The sequence below is a fragment of the Corvus cornix genome, chromosome 5, assembly GCF_000738735.6.
Source record: "Corvus cornix cornix isolate S_Up_H32 chromosome 5, ASM73873v5, whole genome shotgun sequence".
Lineage (NCBI taxonomy): Eukaryota > Metazoa > Chordata > Aves > Passeriformes > Corvidae > Corvus > Corvus cornix.
This window is the reverse complement of record NC_046335.1, coordinates 47,462,928-47,476,522: the sequence shown is the minus strand read 5'-3', so window position 1 is coordinate 47,476,522 and position 13,595 is coordinate 47,462,928. Positions and strand designations below refer to the sequence as shown.

The 13,595-nt window shown below is 50.9% G+C and overlaps 1 protein-coding gene and 1 long non-coding RNA gene across 3 annotated transcripts in view; one reads left to right on the top strand and one right to left on the bottom strand.

Moving 5' to 3' along the window:
• LSP1 (lymphocyte specific protein 1) overlaps window positions 1-13,595 on the bottom strand; it is a 48,655-nt gene that overhangs the window by 28,799 nt on the left and 6,261 nt on the right. The window contains exon 1 of one of the 2 annotated variants that reach the window (XM_039552261.1): window positions 7,792-7,960. The exons of the other annotated variant lie outside the window; for it this stretch is intronic. Coding sequence (XP_039408195.1) covers window positions 7,792-7,850 — 59 coding nt within the window. The 5' untranslated portion in view covers window positions 7,851-7,960. Of the gene's footprint in view, window positions 1-7,791; window positions 7,961-13,595 lie in introns of those variants that run through there. 2 annotated transcript variants of the gene reach the window in all.
• Window positions 6,611-12,366, top strand: LOC109144132. The gene is made up of 3 exons (XR_002044674.3): window positions 6,611-7,473; window positions 7,565-7,635; window positions 8,298-12,366. It is a non-coding gene; the product is annotated as an uncharacterized LOC109144132 (long non-coding RNA).

Here is a 13,595-nt window from a genome sequence, read left to right as displayed (position 1 = left end):
TGACCTTCTGCCAAAAAATTAATCACGTATTAATTTAATGCATATAATAGCTCTGTGTGACTGAGTCGAGTACGCTGAAATACGCAGATAATGCCTCCACTCATGCCATTCAGGACCACTGGTGTCAGGCCACCGCTGAAGTCATGGGTTTCCATGGCTTAGGAGTAACGTGGCTGGATAGCAAAGATTACAGCAGGGTCATCATCCCACTGAATAAGGAAGAGCGTGTGGATAGCGGTATGATACAGGGAGACTGGGAAAAGACATAAAATCAAGAATTATTATGTCACAGCCTGAAGTTTATTTCAGCCTTGCCTCAGGAGAGTTATTCTAGCTCTGAAACAGCAGCATGTCAGTCAAAGGCAGCCAGAGATACTCCACAAGCCTCTCCCTCCCATACATTCATGTAATTCCTCAGATGCATTGCTCTGTTCAGAGTCCAGGCTACAGAGTTTGAACAAGAAGGGGGGCAGGGGGAGAGGAAAAAAATGCATCTGTGTGCTTCACCCTCAGCCTTTTTCTCATACCAAGCTTCCCCACCCTACACGTAGCTGTGCAGTTTCAGCCACATCTCCCCATTTCTCCCATAAATCATGGGTCACCTTCAGGATGGGAACAGCAGGGTAGAGCTGCTTCACACCCAGGAGTGGCCGTAGAGCCCATCCCCACCTCCCACTGGAACTGGGGGTGTGGAAAGGCAGCACGTATGGGGTGGTAAGGACACACCAAGGCATCTGAACAGAGTATGATACAGCCCAAACTTTCATCAAGCAGAAACAGAAGGAAAGCCACATTCAGCATGGCAGAGACCCATCTCCCTTTTAGAAATAAAAGCAACTCTTCTTTTTTTCAACAGATCTTGGATTTCCTCCACAAAAGCACATCCCGTTTCTGCCCAGAGAAGGATGTGCAGATGGTGTAGCCATGCACCACAAGTGCCACATGTAAGACTCTTGTCTAGTTTAGCCTTCATTAAACCCCCTGCAATGATTGACCTGTCACTGTGGCATGACAGGCAGAGAAAGCCCCAAGATGGTAATTTACTGCTTCCACAAGCAAAACAAGACACACTTGAGAAAGCTGGTGGCAAATGGCAGGAGCAGACCCTGGAGGAGGGACGCAGGCAGGGCTGGTCCTTCATCATGAGCTGCGTGTGTCCCCTCCTGTCACTCACAGGGCAGCAGCTCCAACAAGGTACATGGAATGCCCTGTGCTTCCAGACACCATAGGTGATGCACAACCACTCAGAGAGGCATGAGGCAACCAGTGGAAACAACTGTTTCTTTTCATTATTATTGATTTTAATCATAGCAGACAGAATCCAAACGAACCCCTTCCAAGATGATGAATTGCACCCTCAGGACCATGGGTCCTTAGCACACAGATAGGCTGGTGCAATAAGGTATTAACATCACCGGTCAGGAATTTGGCAGGGGGGAGGAAAGGGCTGGAGCCCGAGCCCTCGCAGCACTCCTCGCAGCATTCAGTAGGTGTGAGAAATCAGTGCTGTGTACAACCTCGAGCCATGGCTCATTCTCACGGTGTCTCCATCTCAACGCTAAGGTTCAAGGAATTGGAGGGTTTTTTCTAAAGGGCAGGAAGTCTGGGCTCTGTTTTTGCAAGGGAGAAGCATGTCAGAGGAGAAAATAGACTTGTCAAAGAGACGCAGATTGCCTTACCCAGCTTTTGTGTTTTATTTTTCTCTTCTTTCAGCGGCAAGCAAGCCTCCACAGCCTCTCTGCCTTGGCCAGTCAGCCAGCATCCTTCTTGACACACTCGTGCTGGAAAGAAGTCTGAGCCTAGAAAGGTGAGCAATCACCTTACCCCTGCTTCAAACTGGGATTAAGAGCAAGATTTGTATCAGCGTGGTGCTTCTTACAGCACAGCTGGCTTGGCCTTCACTTGGCAGCCCCTGGGGTGAGGCGGTCCCCCCAGCAGCAGCAGGGGGTTTGCTGGCCGAGGAGGCAGCAGGGAGGCCGTGAGAATGTGCTGCTCCACTCCCTGGGAGCGCTGAGGCTCTCTGCGTTCATGGAACGCGCTGCTCCCCTCCCTGGGAGCGCTGAGGCTCTCTGTGTTCGTGGCCACCGCTGACGAGCTGTGCTGCAGCAGGAATCAGAGTCAGCAGCGAGCCCTCAGTCCCTGCTGCGCTAAGGCACAGCACCTTCATCAGGAAAAAGTCTTTGCCCCAAGATACTGATCCCACAACCCTGTGTTTGAGGGCCTGGCACCCAAGCTTCTTGCTGTGCAACAGAGGCACTTGGCTGCCGCAGTTGCCCTTTGCCCTCCATGGAGCTGAGGGACGGTGCTGCTACTATTTCATGCCTGTTTGATGCTCCATCAAAGAGTTAGAAATGGAAGGAGAAGGAGAAAAATAGATCTGGAAGCTGAAAATTAGTTTTTAGACACCATCCCAGCTGCAAAGCCTCAGGCCTCAGCTTCTCCATCCAGTGCCCCTTCTAGCTGAACCACGCTCAGATACACATGGTGGTCCTTCTCCACACCATCAGAGGATGCCAATAACCTGTGGCTGCAGCCCTCAGGGGCTCAAAGGCCCACTACAGCTTCCCAAAATTTCCATGGGCTCAAAGTTCAGGCCCTGAACATCCAATTGCTTGAGAGCAGGTAAAATTCTGAGTCAGGCCAGGCTAAAGGCAAACAAAAGCCATGCACTGGTTTCTGGGAAAGGTCACTGGTAGGTGGAGTTCTGACCAAACAAACCCCAGGGCTGGAAAAATCTGGGAATGGATCCACAGAGTACTCAGAGGGGCCAGGTGAGATGCTTCAGCTGGAAAGATAGAATGAGCTGCTATCCTTGGACTGAAAGCTGAGGGTGGGCACCCCACAAGGCACTCAGGGAGGGACTTACCCACCACACCCTGGCTTAGCCCTTACCCTCACCCTGCCCCACAGCTCAGCTGGGCTGCAAATCCCCAGGTTCCTCCTGGCTTGCAAAATATGGTGAAATCATTCTGCAAGCAGCTGGCACCACAGAAGCCACCCTGGGATGTGGAAATCCCCCAGGCATGCCATCAGACTGGCCCAAAGGGCTCTCCTGGACACTCCTCCCTGCCAGCAGCCTCTGCTCATGTCTCCCTTCCCATCCGCCCTCCATCTGTGGGGTCTGCAAAGGTGTCCATCAGTTCTGCCCTGGCCATGATGATGGGACACAGAGGGATAAAGAAAATGAAGACCACTAATAAAAACATCAAAATAGGGAAGATTCAAGAAGAGGAGCACCATAGGCTATTCATGACACATTGAGGCAGCATTGCAAAGCATGAATCACACTGATGAAGGCCATTGTCCCCATGCAGGTATCCTTCCCTCCTCCTCCCACGCAGGAGCTCTGCTACTGGCTCATTCCTACATGTTTCAGTTTCCCCATCTTCCCCATAAAGAGCTGCCCCACATCTTCACAGCAAGAATTCCTCGCTCCCTACACCTATCCAAGAGCCAGGGAGTTGAAGCAAAGTGGTGCTGCAATAGCCCCTGGAGGCAGTAGCTATCTCCCAGGCAACAAACTGTGCCCAGACCACGTCCTGGCATCAACCACACACTCCCCCACCCCACAGAAAATGTTCTTCCCCTTCTAAACACCATCCAGCCCTCCCAAGTGCTTCAAGCTCCTTGTTCCCAGCTCAGCACTCAGGAGGTCAAGACAGAAACACTGGAGTAGCGTCTTCCCTGCTGAGACACATCCTGGCAAGCTTTGGGAAACATCGAGTGCAGGCAGAAAGGAAGGCATCCTGCAGAGCTGGGCACAGTCCCCATATTCTGATCAAACTAAATATTACACTCTTGACACACACCAAAATTCAAGGAGTCCAGGGAATTTCAAAGCTACCCCTAGTGCTGAGGAACTCTTAAGCATCACCAAGAGCATTGCTTGAACATGTTTTAAGGAGAAAGAAGAGGCCCTGCAGCTGCTTCATGGGTGCCAGGACATGAATGCTGGCATCAGCTGGAGGTGGCAAGCATCTCATCACATATAGCAGGCCAAAACACAAATGCAAGATTCATTTCATATCTCACATTTTGGCTTCCCATGTTAATGACTTCACAGAAGATAACAAAGCAAAAATCCCATCCTACAGAGTAAATAATTAGCTCTATCCCATGATCAAATTTTCTGACTTGTTTTCTTCCCCTGAGCTTTTCCATCCTCAAGATTCAGCCCCCTTTTCCCACAGCATTATTTGCACTTCAGGCTCTATGGCACTGCAAAGACATAATTAGAGACACTGGTTTATTTGTTGCTTGTGCAGCAACCATGCTCTGGAGCCCCTGTTCTGGACCAGGTCCCTGTTGTGCTGGGAGGCACAGGGTGTTGGAGCGTGTAAGAACACTGTCCTTTTTCCCCAAGAACAAATCACAGCTCGCTTCCTAACGGCACCCCAGATTCACCCACATGCTGGATAAAAACCAAACCAGCTGAGACAAGAGAGGTAGTGCTTCCAGCTCACATCCATCTGCATGCACGCTTCCCCCCACAGCTGCACGCCCCAGCCAGACACCCACAGCCCAGCGATGGGGACACAACTGCAGCAAGCCACCACAGCACTCCGTGGGAGCAGTGTCAACCAAGAGGCCCAATAATCCAGTTCCAAGGAGCAGCACAGCTGCTTCACAGAGAGGCTGATTTGTAGGTTAATTAAACAGCCATATTCTTTTGTGAAACACTTGAGGCTCGATAAACAGAGGGAGAGTAAAATTCCAGCAGGAGCAGATAATGAACTGAATGAATCGACATGACAGGTGCTGGATCCCTATCTTATTTATAGGAATTCATTAGAAGGATAAGGAGAAAGAGATCGTGATAACAAGATAAAGCAGCTCATGTTTGGAGAGGACTTTAAAAAAATACAAAGTCTTGTGGGCGTGTGAGGGATCATCACTGTAAACGTGCTACAAAGAGAGAAATATTTCCCCAGTGATATCCTGATAGAGAAACTATGCTGGACGAGGGGAGTGCCTGGGCACACGGGGCAAAGCAGGGAAGGTAGATAGCCCTGAAATTGTCCATTCTTCTCATACCTTTCCCAGGTAATTACTCAGCCACTCGTGCTCTGCAGTTGCAAGACCTAACCCTGGGCTCTTTCCAGCCTCCAACTTTTCAGATGTAAAAGGAACGTCCCTGCCTGCACCTTCTGCAAAGCCACTGAGAAAGAAGGAGGGCTAATTTTTCCAGTTCACCTCCTGGCTGGGCAGAGGTGAAAGATGGTTCCCAAAGTGCTGGCTCAGTGCTTGGGCCTCCGTGTGTCTCCAACACGTCCTAGTGCTCCCAAGCACACCAAACCACTCCAGAGCACAGTGTGCACTAAGCCTGTCAGCAGTCAGTGGAAAAGCCATTTCATGTAAATCTGACTCCTGGAACTGATGTTTGGGTGATGCTTCGCCCATGGGCCCCTTTGTCTGAAATGATGGGGTTTTGTATCAAGCACAAGGCAGGATGCTTAAAGCAATGGGAGTCAGCTCTTGAACCCAAAATCCACAGGACTTACACTGGTTTCAGCTCAGGAACCCTTAACCCAGCTGTTGGACAGCTGGCAAGCAGCTCCCGCAGCTGAGCAATGCTCAGAGAAGGTAATTCCCTGGTTGTCCCTGCTGATGCCCTGCAGCAGGAGCAGCCAGGTAAATCCTGACACAACACTGATATCCCCAGGGCTCATGAATATGGCTCTGAGCAGCTGTTTTCACTTGTGTGCTCCAGGTCTCCAAAGCACCCGGACACACCAGAAGAGCCCAGGACCTACACAGCATAACCACTCTGTTGCAGTCACCTTGGGACAGAAAAAAGCAGAGCACAGCAATCTTGACAGCAACATATCTTCAAGCCAGGAGCCTCAAGCCATTCACTAAGGAAGCTCCTTCCTCCAGATGAGGTGGCAGGGCTTGCAGAGCCAGCCCCGTGGCTGATCTCAGGATCTCTGGGAGAAACTGCTCCAGGAGAGAACTACAACTGCAAAACAGGCTATGGTGTGTATGGAACATATCCTGCCTGTTCTGCTGTTGAATCCTGTGAACATGAGTGAGGCTTTTTGTGTGTAAACCATGGAAATCCCTCACACCCCACTCCATTCCTCATCTGTAAGCAGTTCTGTAAAATACAGCCACAAAGCTAAACCTCAATCAGGTTAAGTGTAATAACCCCACTGAGGAAAAATGTTACCTTGTAAAAAAGCCCCTTTGGACTCTCTGGGACAGCAGGAGGAACTTGGAGATGCCATTCAGAACAGGAAAACACCCTGGTTTAGGCTGTACTGAGGACAGTTCTTTGGACACCCCTTTACTTTGTATGAAGCACATGTGCTTGCCCTTGCTCCCCCCATCTGTCACCCTGCAAAATAAATTGCCACCCAGCTGTAAGCAGGCAATTCCCACCCCAGTTCATTTGCCTGGCCCTCCTCAGTACCAGCTGGCCCCAAATCAGAGCTTGTCCCTGCCTTCTGCACACCCACAGAGGTTTCCCTACCCCTTGCGAGCCCCTGACAAAGCCCTGTTCTGAAACAGGGATATGTAACTGAGATCCCAGTCCCCCTGGGCTGAGACCAGGGAATGGGTCCAACAGGCCAAACAAAAGATGAACAGAGAGGAGTCAGCTTCTCCTGCTCACTTCCCACCCCAGGAGCCTGTGCAACCAGTCAGAGCTTTTCTGCCGACTTCCCTGGGCCCAGAAGGGGAGAGAGTGGCAGGGACTGGATGGGCTGCAGGCACGCATTTCCCTTCCAAGGCAAGGAACTTATTTGAGAGATGAGGTTTAGAGGCTGCATTATCAACGAAGGAGACCCCAAATTGACTGGAAAATACATGGTGAAATAAACCCCACCATGACATCCTCCACCTCTCAGCTGGAGACCAGCAGACACAGCTGGCAAGGGAGCCAAGAGGCACCCAAGACGCAAAATGTGAGTCCAGCACTCCCTAATTCCATCTCTCACCCATCCAGCTGCTCAATTAAATATGAAGAGGTGAGAAGTGCCTCTCTTCAGCCCAGTCAGAGCCATCAGCATGGCACACCACCATCATCCAGAGATGGATCCCAGAGACTCATGGAGGGAAGCAGCAACTTCAGCCCTCAGGGAAGAGCACAGCGACCGCATGGCCGGGAATCCCAAAGCCAGCAGACAATGTAGCCATCCTCCCCGGCTCAGCGCCGGCTGACAAACGGGAATAAACCCAACCGAGCCATCCACCTCCCTGCCCTGGCAATTATACTCTGAGAGAAAGGTTCAAAGCACTATTGTGATCAATTAAATCGAAAAAAAAGAGCAGTGTCAGCTTGCAGCCCTGGGAGGATCCAGCCCTTTACTGATCTCTGAATTAAAAACGCACATCACAGCGTGCACAACGTACAGTTCCTGCGGGGAAAAAAGAAAAACCCTTTTTCTAGGCAGAAGCGTTCAGCACTCAGGAGACACAAAAAGCCACGTACTGAGCCTCTCCTTGCAGGGAGAGGGGAAACCAGCGGCTCAGGTGAGTGTCACAGTACAGTTGTGCTCAGTTATTTCAGTTGTGAGCTCCTGGAAAAGCCATCAGTAAGTTCAAATCTGCTTTTCTCATACAGCTTTTGGGGAGAAGAGGGAGGGTTATCTATTATCCTTCCTTCCAATGCATCGGATCTGCTGGAAAACCAAGGTAAGGACGAAATCCAGCCGATTTAAAGGGACACGAAGACGGTCGGTCTGAAACACACGCTCCCTTTCCCCCCCCGGCGTCCCCCACCGCGCCCCTCGGCGCGGGCACATCCAGCCGGAGCCGGGAGCGGATCCCCGCGGGCAGGTGGGCGCTCACCTGATGAGGTTCTGCAGGCCCTGCTTGCTGGAGTTCCTCCTCAGGATCGCGCTGGTCATGGTGGCCGAGCCGCGGCGGGCAGGGTCCCGCAGCCGCCCCCTCCCCAGCGCCGCAGGCAGCCGCCCGGCACTGCGCGCTCCCGCGGCCCCCTCTCCGCCTTCAGGAAGTTCTGCAGCTGGTTTCCTTTTGTTTCTGCTAGCCCCCCCTGCTCCACACCCCCGGCTTGTCTCCTCCACCTCTACCTCCTCCTCCTCCTCCCCCTCTGCCTCGTGGAAGTGTCACGGGAGAATCTCTGGGAGCGCAGCCGCCGGCGGGCCCCGCAGCACAAAGCCCGGCGCTCCCCACTCCCCTGCGAGGGGGATTCTGTCCTGGCTTTAACTCTCTTCTCTCTCTCCTTCATCTTCGCCAGCTCCCTCATCCTCTCCCCCCTCTCCCCCCCCCCCCCCCGCCTTTCTTTTTTCTGTTTTTTCCCACCTTTAACACTGTTTTTCTGATTATACACAAAGCAAGCAGGGAGCAGAAATCCAGGTTGGCAACTTGCACTCGATGGGCTGTTAATCACTCCCGCTCCATTCACAGCAGAAGTCTCGCATGAAGGTCTCGCCTCCAAACAGTCCCCACACGTCCGAAGGTGAGCCAAGAGTCAGATTAACATGAAAGGGGCTTTGCACTGGGAAATGCCACACCAGAGAATAATGTTCTCCTGGGATGGAGATAGCAGCTGGATTTTGGGGGAAGAGCTGCAGCCTCAGGCAGGCAAGCAACCTACACCCTGCTTCTGCTCTCAAACATTCCCCCTCACCTGCCCAAGTCACCAACTTGCCCATGTCTCAGTTTTCTTAGCCATCAAATTGGGCAAGAGGAAAAAAATCTGGCTAAATACGGCTTGCCTCCATGAAACACTGATATTTCAGGGGATTAAAGAAGTGTGTGAGTGTTTGATGAAGGACTAAGATTGCCACCTGCTAAAACAAAATGCCCATCTGCCACATATTCAGATGGTTGTTCTTTGTGCTACCTCCTCATGGGAATAGTCTTGGGAAGAAAAAACAAAAGAGTCTTTTTCCCTAACCTGCATCTCCTTGTCCACGTGCTTTTGGGGTGAAAAGAGATCCTTCACCATGCCAAACCAACAGGTGCCTGGACTTGTACCTAGCAAGTTCCAGCCCTGCCATATACTTGCACATTATGGTGCTCATGGCACAGCCTGCCCGTGTTCCCCAAGGTAAGTGGGAATATTCCTCTGGCTCTCTCCGAAATGGGAGCAGTTAGGATGGAACCATTCTGCTGAGACCCTCACCTTCCTTCTGCTTTCAGTCCCTCTCATCTCATTTACACATTTCCTTTCAATCACTTCTGCAGAAATGTTTCTTGATGCCTGGTAAGCTGAAATGGGGAAGTTGCCCATGAAATACACCAAGAAATCTCAATTAAAAAAAAAAGGAAGTGCCTGCCCTCCTTTCCACTGTCTCTTCATTTCAAAACAGCTTGGTTTTTTTCCCTGCAGGTATTTACTAAGCATCACCTAAGTGATTATGAACAACAAAAACCACAAAGCACAGACATTGATGCCACCCTCACTCTGTGGGCTGCTTAGATGATATCACGCTGCATATTTTTCTTTCTAAATTCAGTGAGAAGATGCAACAGATCCACCACAAAAGATCTCTGTTGCTAAAAAAGAGCTTGTCCCAGCCCTGCAAGTGCTTGCAGGAGTAATTAGGTTTAAGCATGTGAACATTCCTATTGACCTCACCACAGTTGGCCAGAGTTGAAATGAAGTGAGCACCTACAGGGTTTTCTTTTTGGAGAGAATCGGCCCAAACCTGCCACTGACTCCCATGGTCCGAGCCAGGCAAGGATGCAACTTGAAGGAGCCCTGGCAGGCAGAGATGTAGCTCACAGCCATGGGCCAGCAGCAACTTGGGGTTGGGTGAAATCACTGCAAGCACTCTTCGTTCAGGCAGAGATTCCAGATAATCCGCAGGGAGCTGAGGAGGGGCAAGGAAGAATGCAGCCACTGTCACCAGGAGAAGGCAGGAGCCTACTGGAGGCAAAGGGACGCTGCTACCTATCAGAGGTGAGATTCTCTGTGTAAATGGGCAGAGGGAAAAGCTGTTAATTCCCCCAGCAAGAGAGCCTTGGCTTCACACTGGGTTTGACTCCCGGAGGATGCCAGCATGAGCTCCTCATCTTGAAAGCACTTGGCAGACTTCCACCTCAGTTCCAGGACTGATTGCCTCTCAGAGATGGGGCTTTCCATGAACAGGGCTGACAGAAACCGTGCTTGGATGATGAAATGCAGGACCGGAGAGAGGTCATGACATTAGCTGTTACTGGTCTGAGGTGCTAAGATAATTTGGAAACACCAGAAGTGAAGCAGTGAGGAAGGGTGTCCCTTAACTGCGATAGGCAGCAGGCTGAGCTCTGTGTTGCTCCCAGGGAGAGAAATTTCTGGTACTGAACTCTGCCTGGAAAAATCTTTCAAGGTGGCTGGGTCACTCGACCTCTGGGGAAGGCTTCCTGCCTTTCTCCCTGGCTTTCAATTTTGAGAAAGATATTAAATATGACAAGAAAACTCATTCTTCCTCCAACATCAGCAGGGTCTGGCAGGACCACAGGAGAGGAGAGCATAGCAGGACCCCCAGCTTGCAAGAAGGGAGGGAACTGTGCACTAAGTGACACATGGACAGAGTCCCTATCCCCATCTCTGTGGGGCAGGGAGCGTTTAAACCCACTATTCAAAACCACAAAAGATGTGCCCACAGAGAAAGAGCAGTGCAGGAGAAATCCCACACCATAGTTTTAGAGTGCAGAGGCGCCTTGGGTCCCCTCTCCTCTCCTGCCTCTCACTGCCACGTGCATCAGTGTGAATCATACCCTGTATCTAGGAACAGTAAGGTCAGCATCAGTCCCACAGCTGCTCGGATCCTTTCACAGAAACAAACCCTCTGCTCCCACCAGGAAGTGGGTAGGAGTACAGTGGACACAGGAAGAAAAACAAAGAATTAATTCATCTGTTATTTTTTGGCACAGTTTAAGATAGAAGAACCACCATAAATCTCTGCAGCAAAACACCACCCCACTACAGGACCTGGGGCACCAGCCAACCCTGAGTGGCACTGGAGTTTCCCAAAGCTCTTCCCAGCAGCAGGGAAAGTAGAGGAGGTGAGATGCTGGGAGAGAGAGTGGGTCTGCCTCCATCACTGTGGGAAGGAGGGCTGGAGTCCCAGAGAGATAGGGCTGCACCAGTTCCCGTTAATTACACAATCATTCTGCTATGTAGGACTAGTTGCAAAATCAGTTGAAGGCTCACACATGGTCAAGAGGGAAAAAAAAAAGAACAAAAATACTCTAGTCCTGCTAGTGAGGAAATACAGCTCCAGCATTTCTCTCCAATACTGTTGGGATGTAAACCAGCACCAGCATAAGCCCCAAAGCACTGTCACTGCGAGGGCCAGTCCTTTACAAGTGCCACCATCTGCCAGCATGGTTTCCAGAGGTCCATGCCCGCATGTCAGTGGTGGATCCCACCCCGAGAAGATGTTCTCATCACAGGGACAGCCTCACATCTTCAGCAAGGACTAAAAGCCCTATCTCAGCTGGAGACCCTGTGCCTCCACCAGCAGCCTCCTAGGACAATGAGTAGATGGGGGAGCATCTCTGGTTTGCATCTTTCCCTCTGCCATCCCAAACCTCTCTCCCTATCCCAACATCCCACCAGCCTCTCTTCACCAGGCCCATGTATCCACCACTTTGAAACCAGCCTGGCAGGCCTCAGCATTTGCCCAGCCCCCCGAGAGGCCCACTTCAGGGAAAAGGGCACACCATTGGTACATCAGCTGCATAGATGGTGTGGTTTACACACTGGCCTGAGGGGTAGGGTTTGGCCACCTCACCTCCACCCCAAATTCCCACTTAACTCAGTCCAGCTTACTCTGCCAGCACTCACTTTTGGGCAGCCAAATACAGAGACCAAGACAGGCAGTCAAGAGATAATCCCAAGGAAACAGCAGGACTAGCAGCCAAAAGCAGCACATTGTCTCCTTCCCACCAGAACAGCTCTTCACAAGCACCAAAGTGTGCTGCCAGGAGGGCAGGGCGCCTCACCTCTGCAGTTAGCTCAGGGTGCAGGGCAAGGAGTCCAGTCCAGTGATGCTCCCTGGCAAGCCTTCCTCTGTCCTGGCCATGAGTCAGGAGAGGATATTCCCAAGCCAATACATGACCCCAGGGGTGTTCAGGGAGGGGGGGCTGTAGGCGGGAGCTGTCTTGGCTCAGAGGTGTTGCCAGGCCCACGCGCTCAGAGGAGCACCATGAAAAACATGTGTAATTGTGGGTCTAAACAGCCAACAAACACTGTGTCATACTAAGTCTGAAATATTTGGCGTGGGATCAATGCTGACTTTCTTCCTATGATATCCAAAGAGGCAGAAATGAGAGGGAATCAGAAGCTGGATCTAGAAGGAGCATCCTTCTTCCTCTGCCCCACTGCTACCTCTCACCCTCACACAGAATGGAAAAGGGACACTCCCTGGGGAACTTAAACCTAAAAAACCAAGATAATAAATAATAATAATAAACCTAAAATATATAATAATATAATAATAAACCTAATAATAATAAACCTAAAATCCCAAGAGTTTGCTTCACTTGCCAGTGAGAGGGGAGGCTTACAAGCCTTGTAAGAGAAGATGCTTTTGCTCCAGGGGTGATACACACAAGGACAAAGGATGGATTTAAAGAACAAGGGAAGGAGAGAAGCATTAATGGGGCAGCCCAGCACAGTTAAAGGAGATCTGAGCCCCCGTTGCACCAAGGGCTGTGCAAACAGCAAGAAACCATGGTGAGCCACTGCAGTGAGCCACCATCCGGGTTTCCCAGACCAGGGCCAAGGCCAAGTGACTCAGCCAAGCCCTGGAGGAGTGCTGCTGGTCCAGCATGTCGAGCCAGCATCATTACTGATACTGTGCACTGCTATCTATATATTTTGTTAAATCAACAAAGCCATTGGGAAAGAGACAGGAAGACAAAACAATGGCTGCAGATAAGATACTCCCAACCCACACAGGAGGGTCATTACAGGACAAGAGGAGAACTATTGGCCCCGAGGAGACAGGCTCCATCTCTTAGGGATGCTTGTCTACCGCAAGGCCAAGAAGCAGGACAAAGGACTCCAGCCAGGATGGATAAGATATAGGCAGCTGCTGCCAAGGGGTTGTCTTCCCCCAGCAGACACTGTAGGAAAAGTCTGAAAAAAGGCCTTTTTATAGCATATTGCTTCGTCATGAGTCTCTGCTCACCAAGGTTTGGAAAGCTGCTGAATGGATTTGAATTTTGAATGTCTGTTTAAAATAAATAGAGTGGTCTGTGACTAGGTGGATTAGATGGACACTGGGCAGCTGAAGACACTTCAGACATCTTCCATGTTGGGTATAAGAGGTGCACAGCCAGTAACAGAGGCACCACCTTCCTTCACCAGGTGGCATCTGTGTGGTGTATTTAAGCATCGCCCAAAGCCATGCAGCACGTTTTGTGGATGGGCGTGCAGGTGAGTTCCACTGCACGAGCGCAGCCCCGCGTTGAGCCGTGCTGCTCAGCTGACCACACAGCTTTCAAGAAGTAAAATACAGCTTCTGCCCAATATAAACTTATTAGCTCATCTGCAGCTGGCTCCAGGCTCTGATGCAGCACCGTGTTGTGCAACACAAGCAGTTTTAGCAACCATTAATCTCTGCTTTACACTGCTGGGCTGTTACTCCAGCTGGGGTCAGGGGAGACTAAATGGATAAGAAGGAACTCCCAAG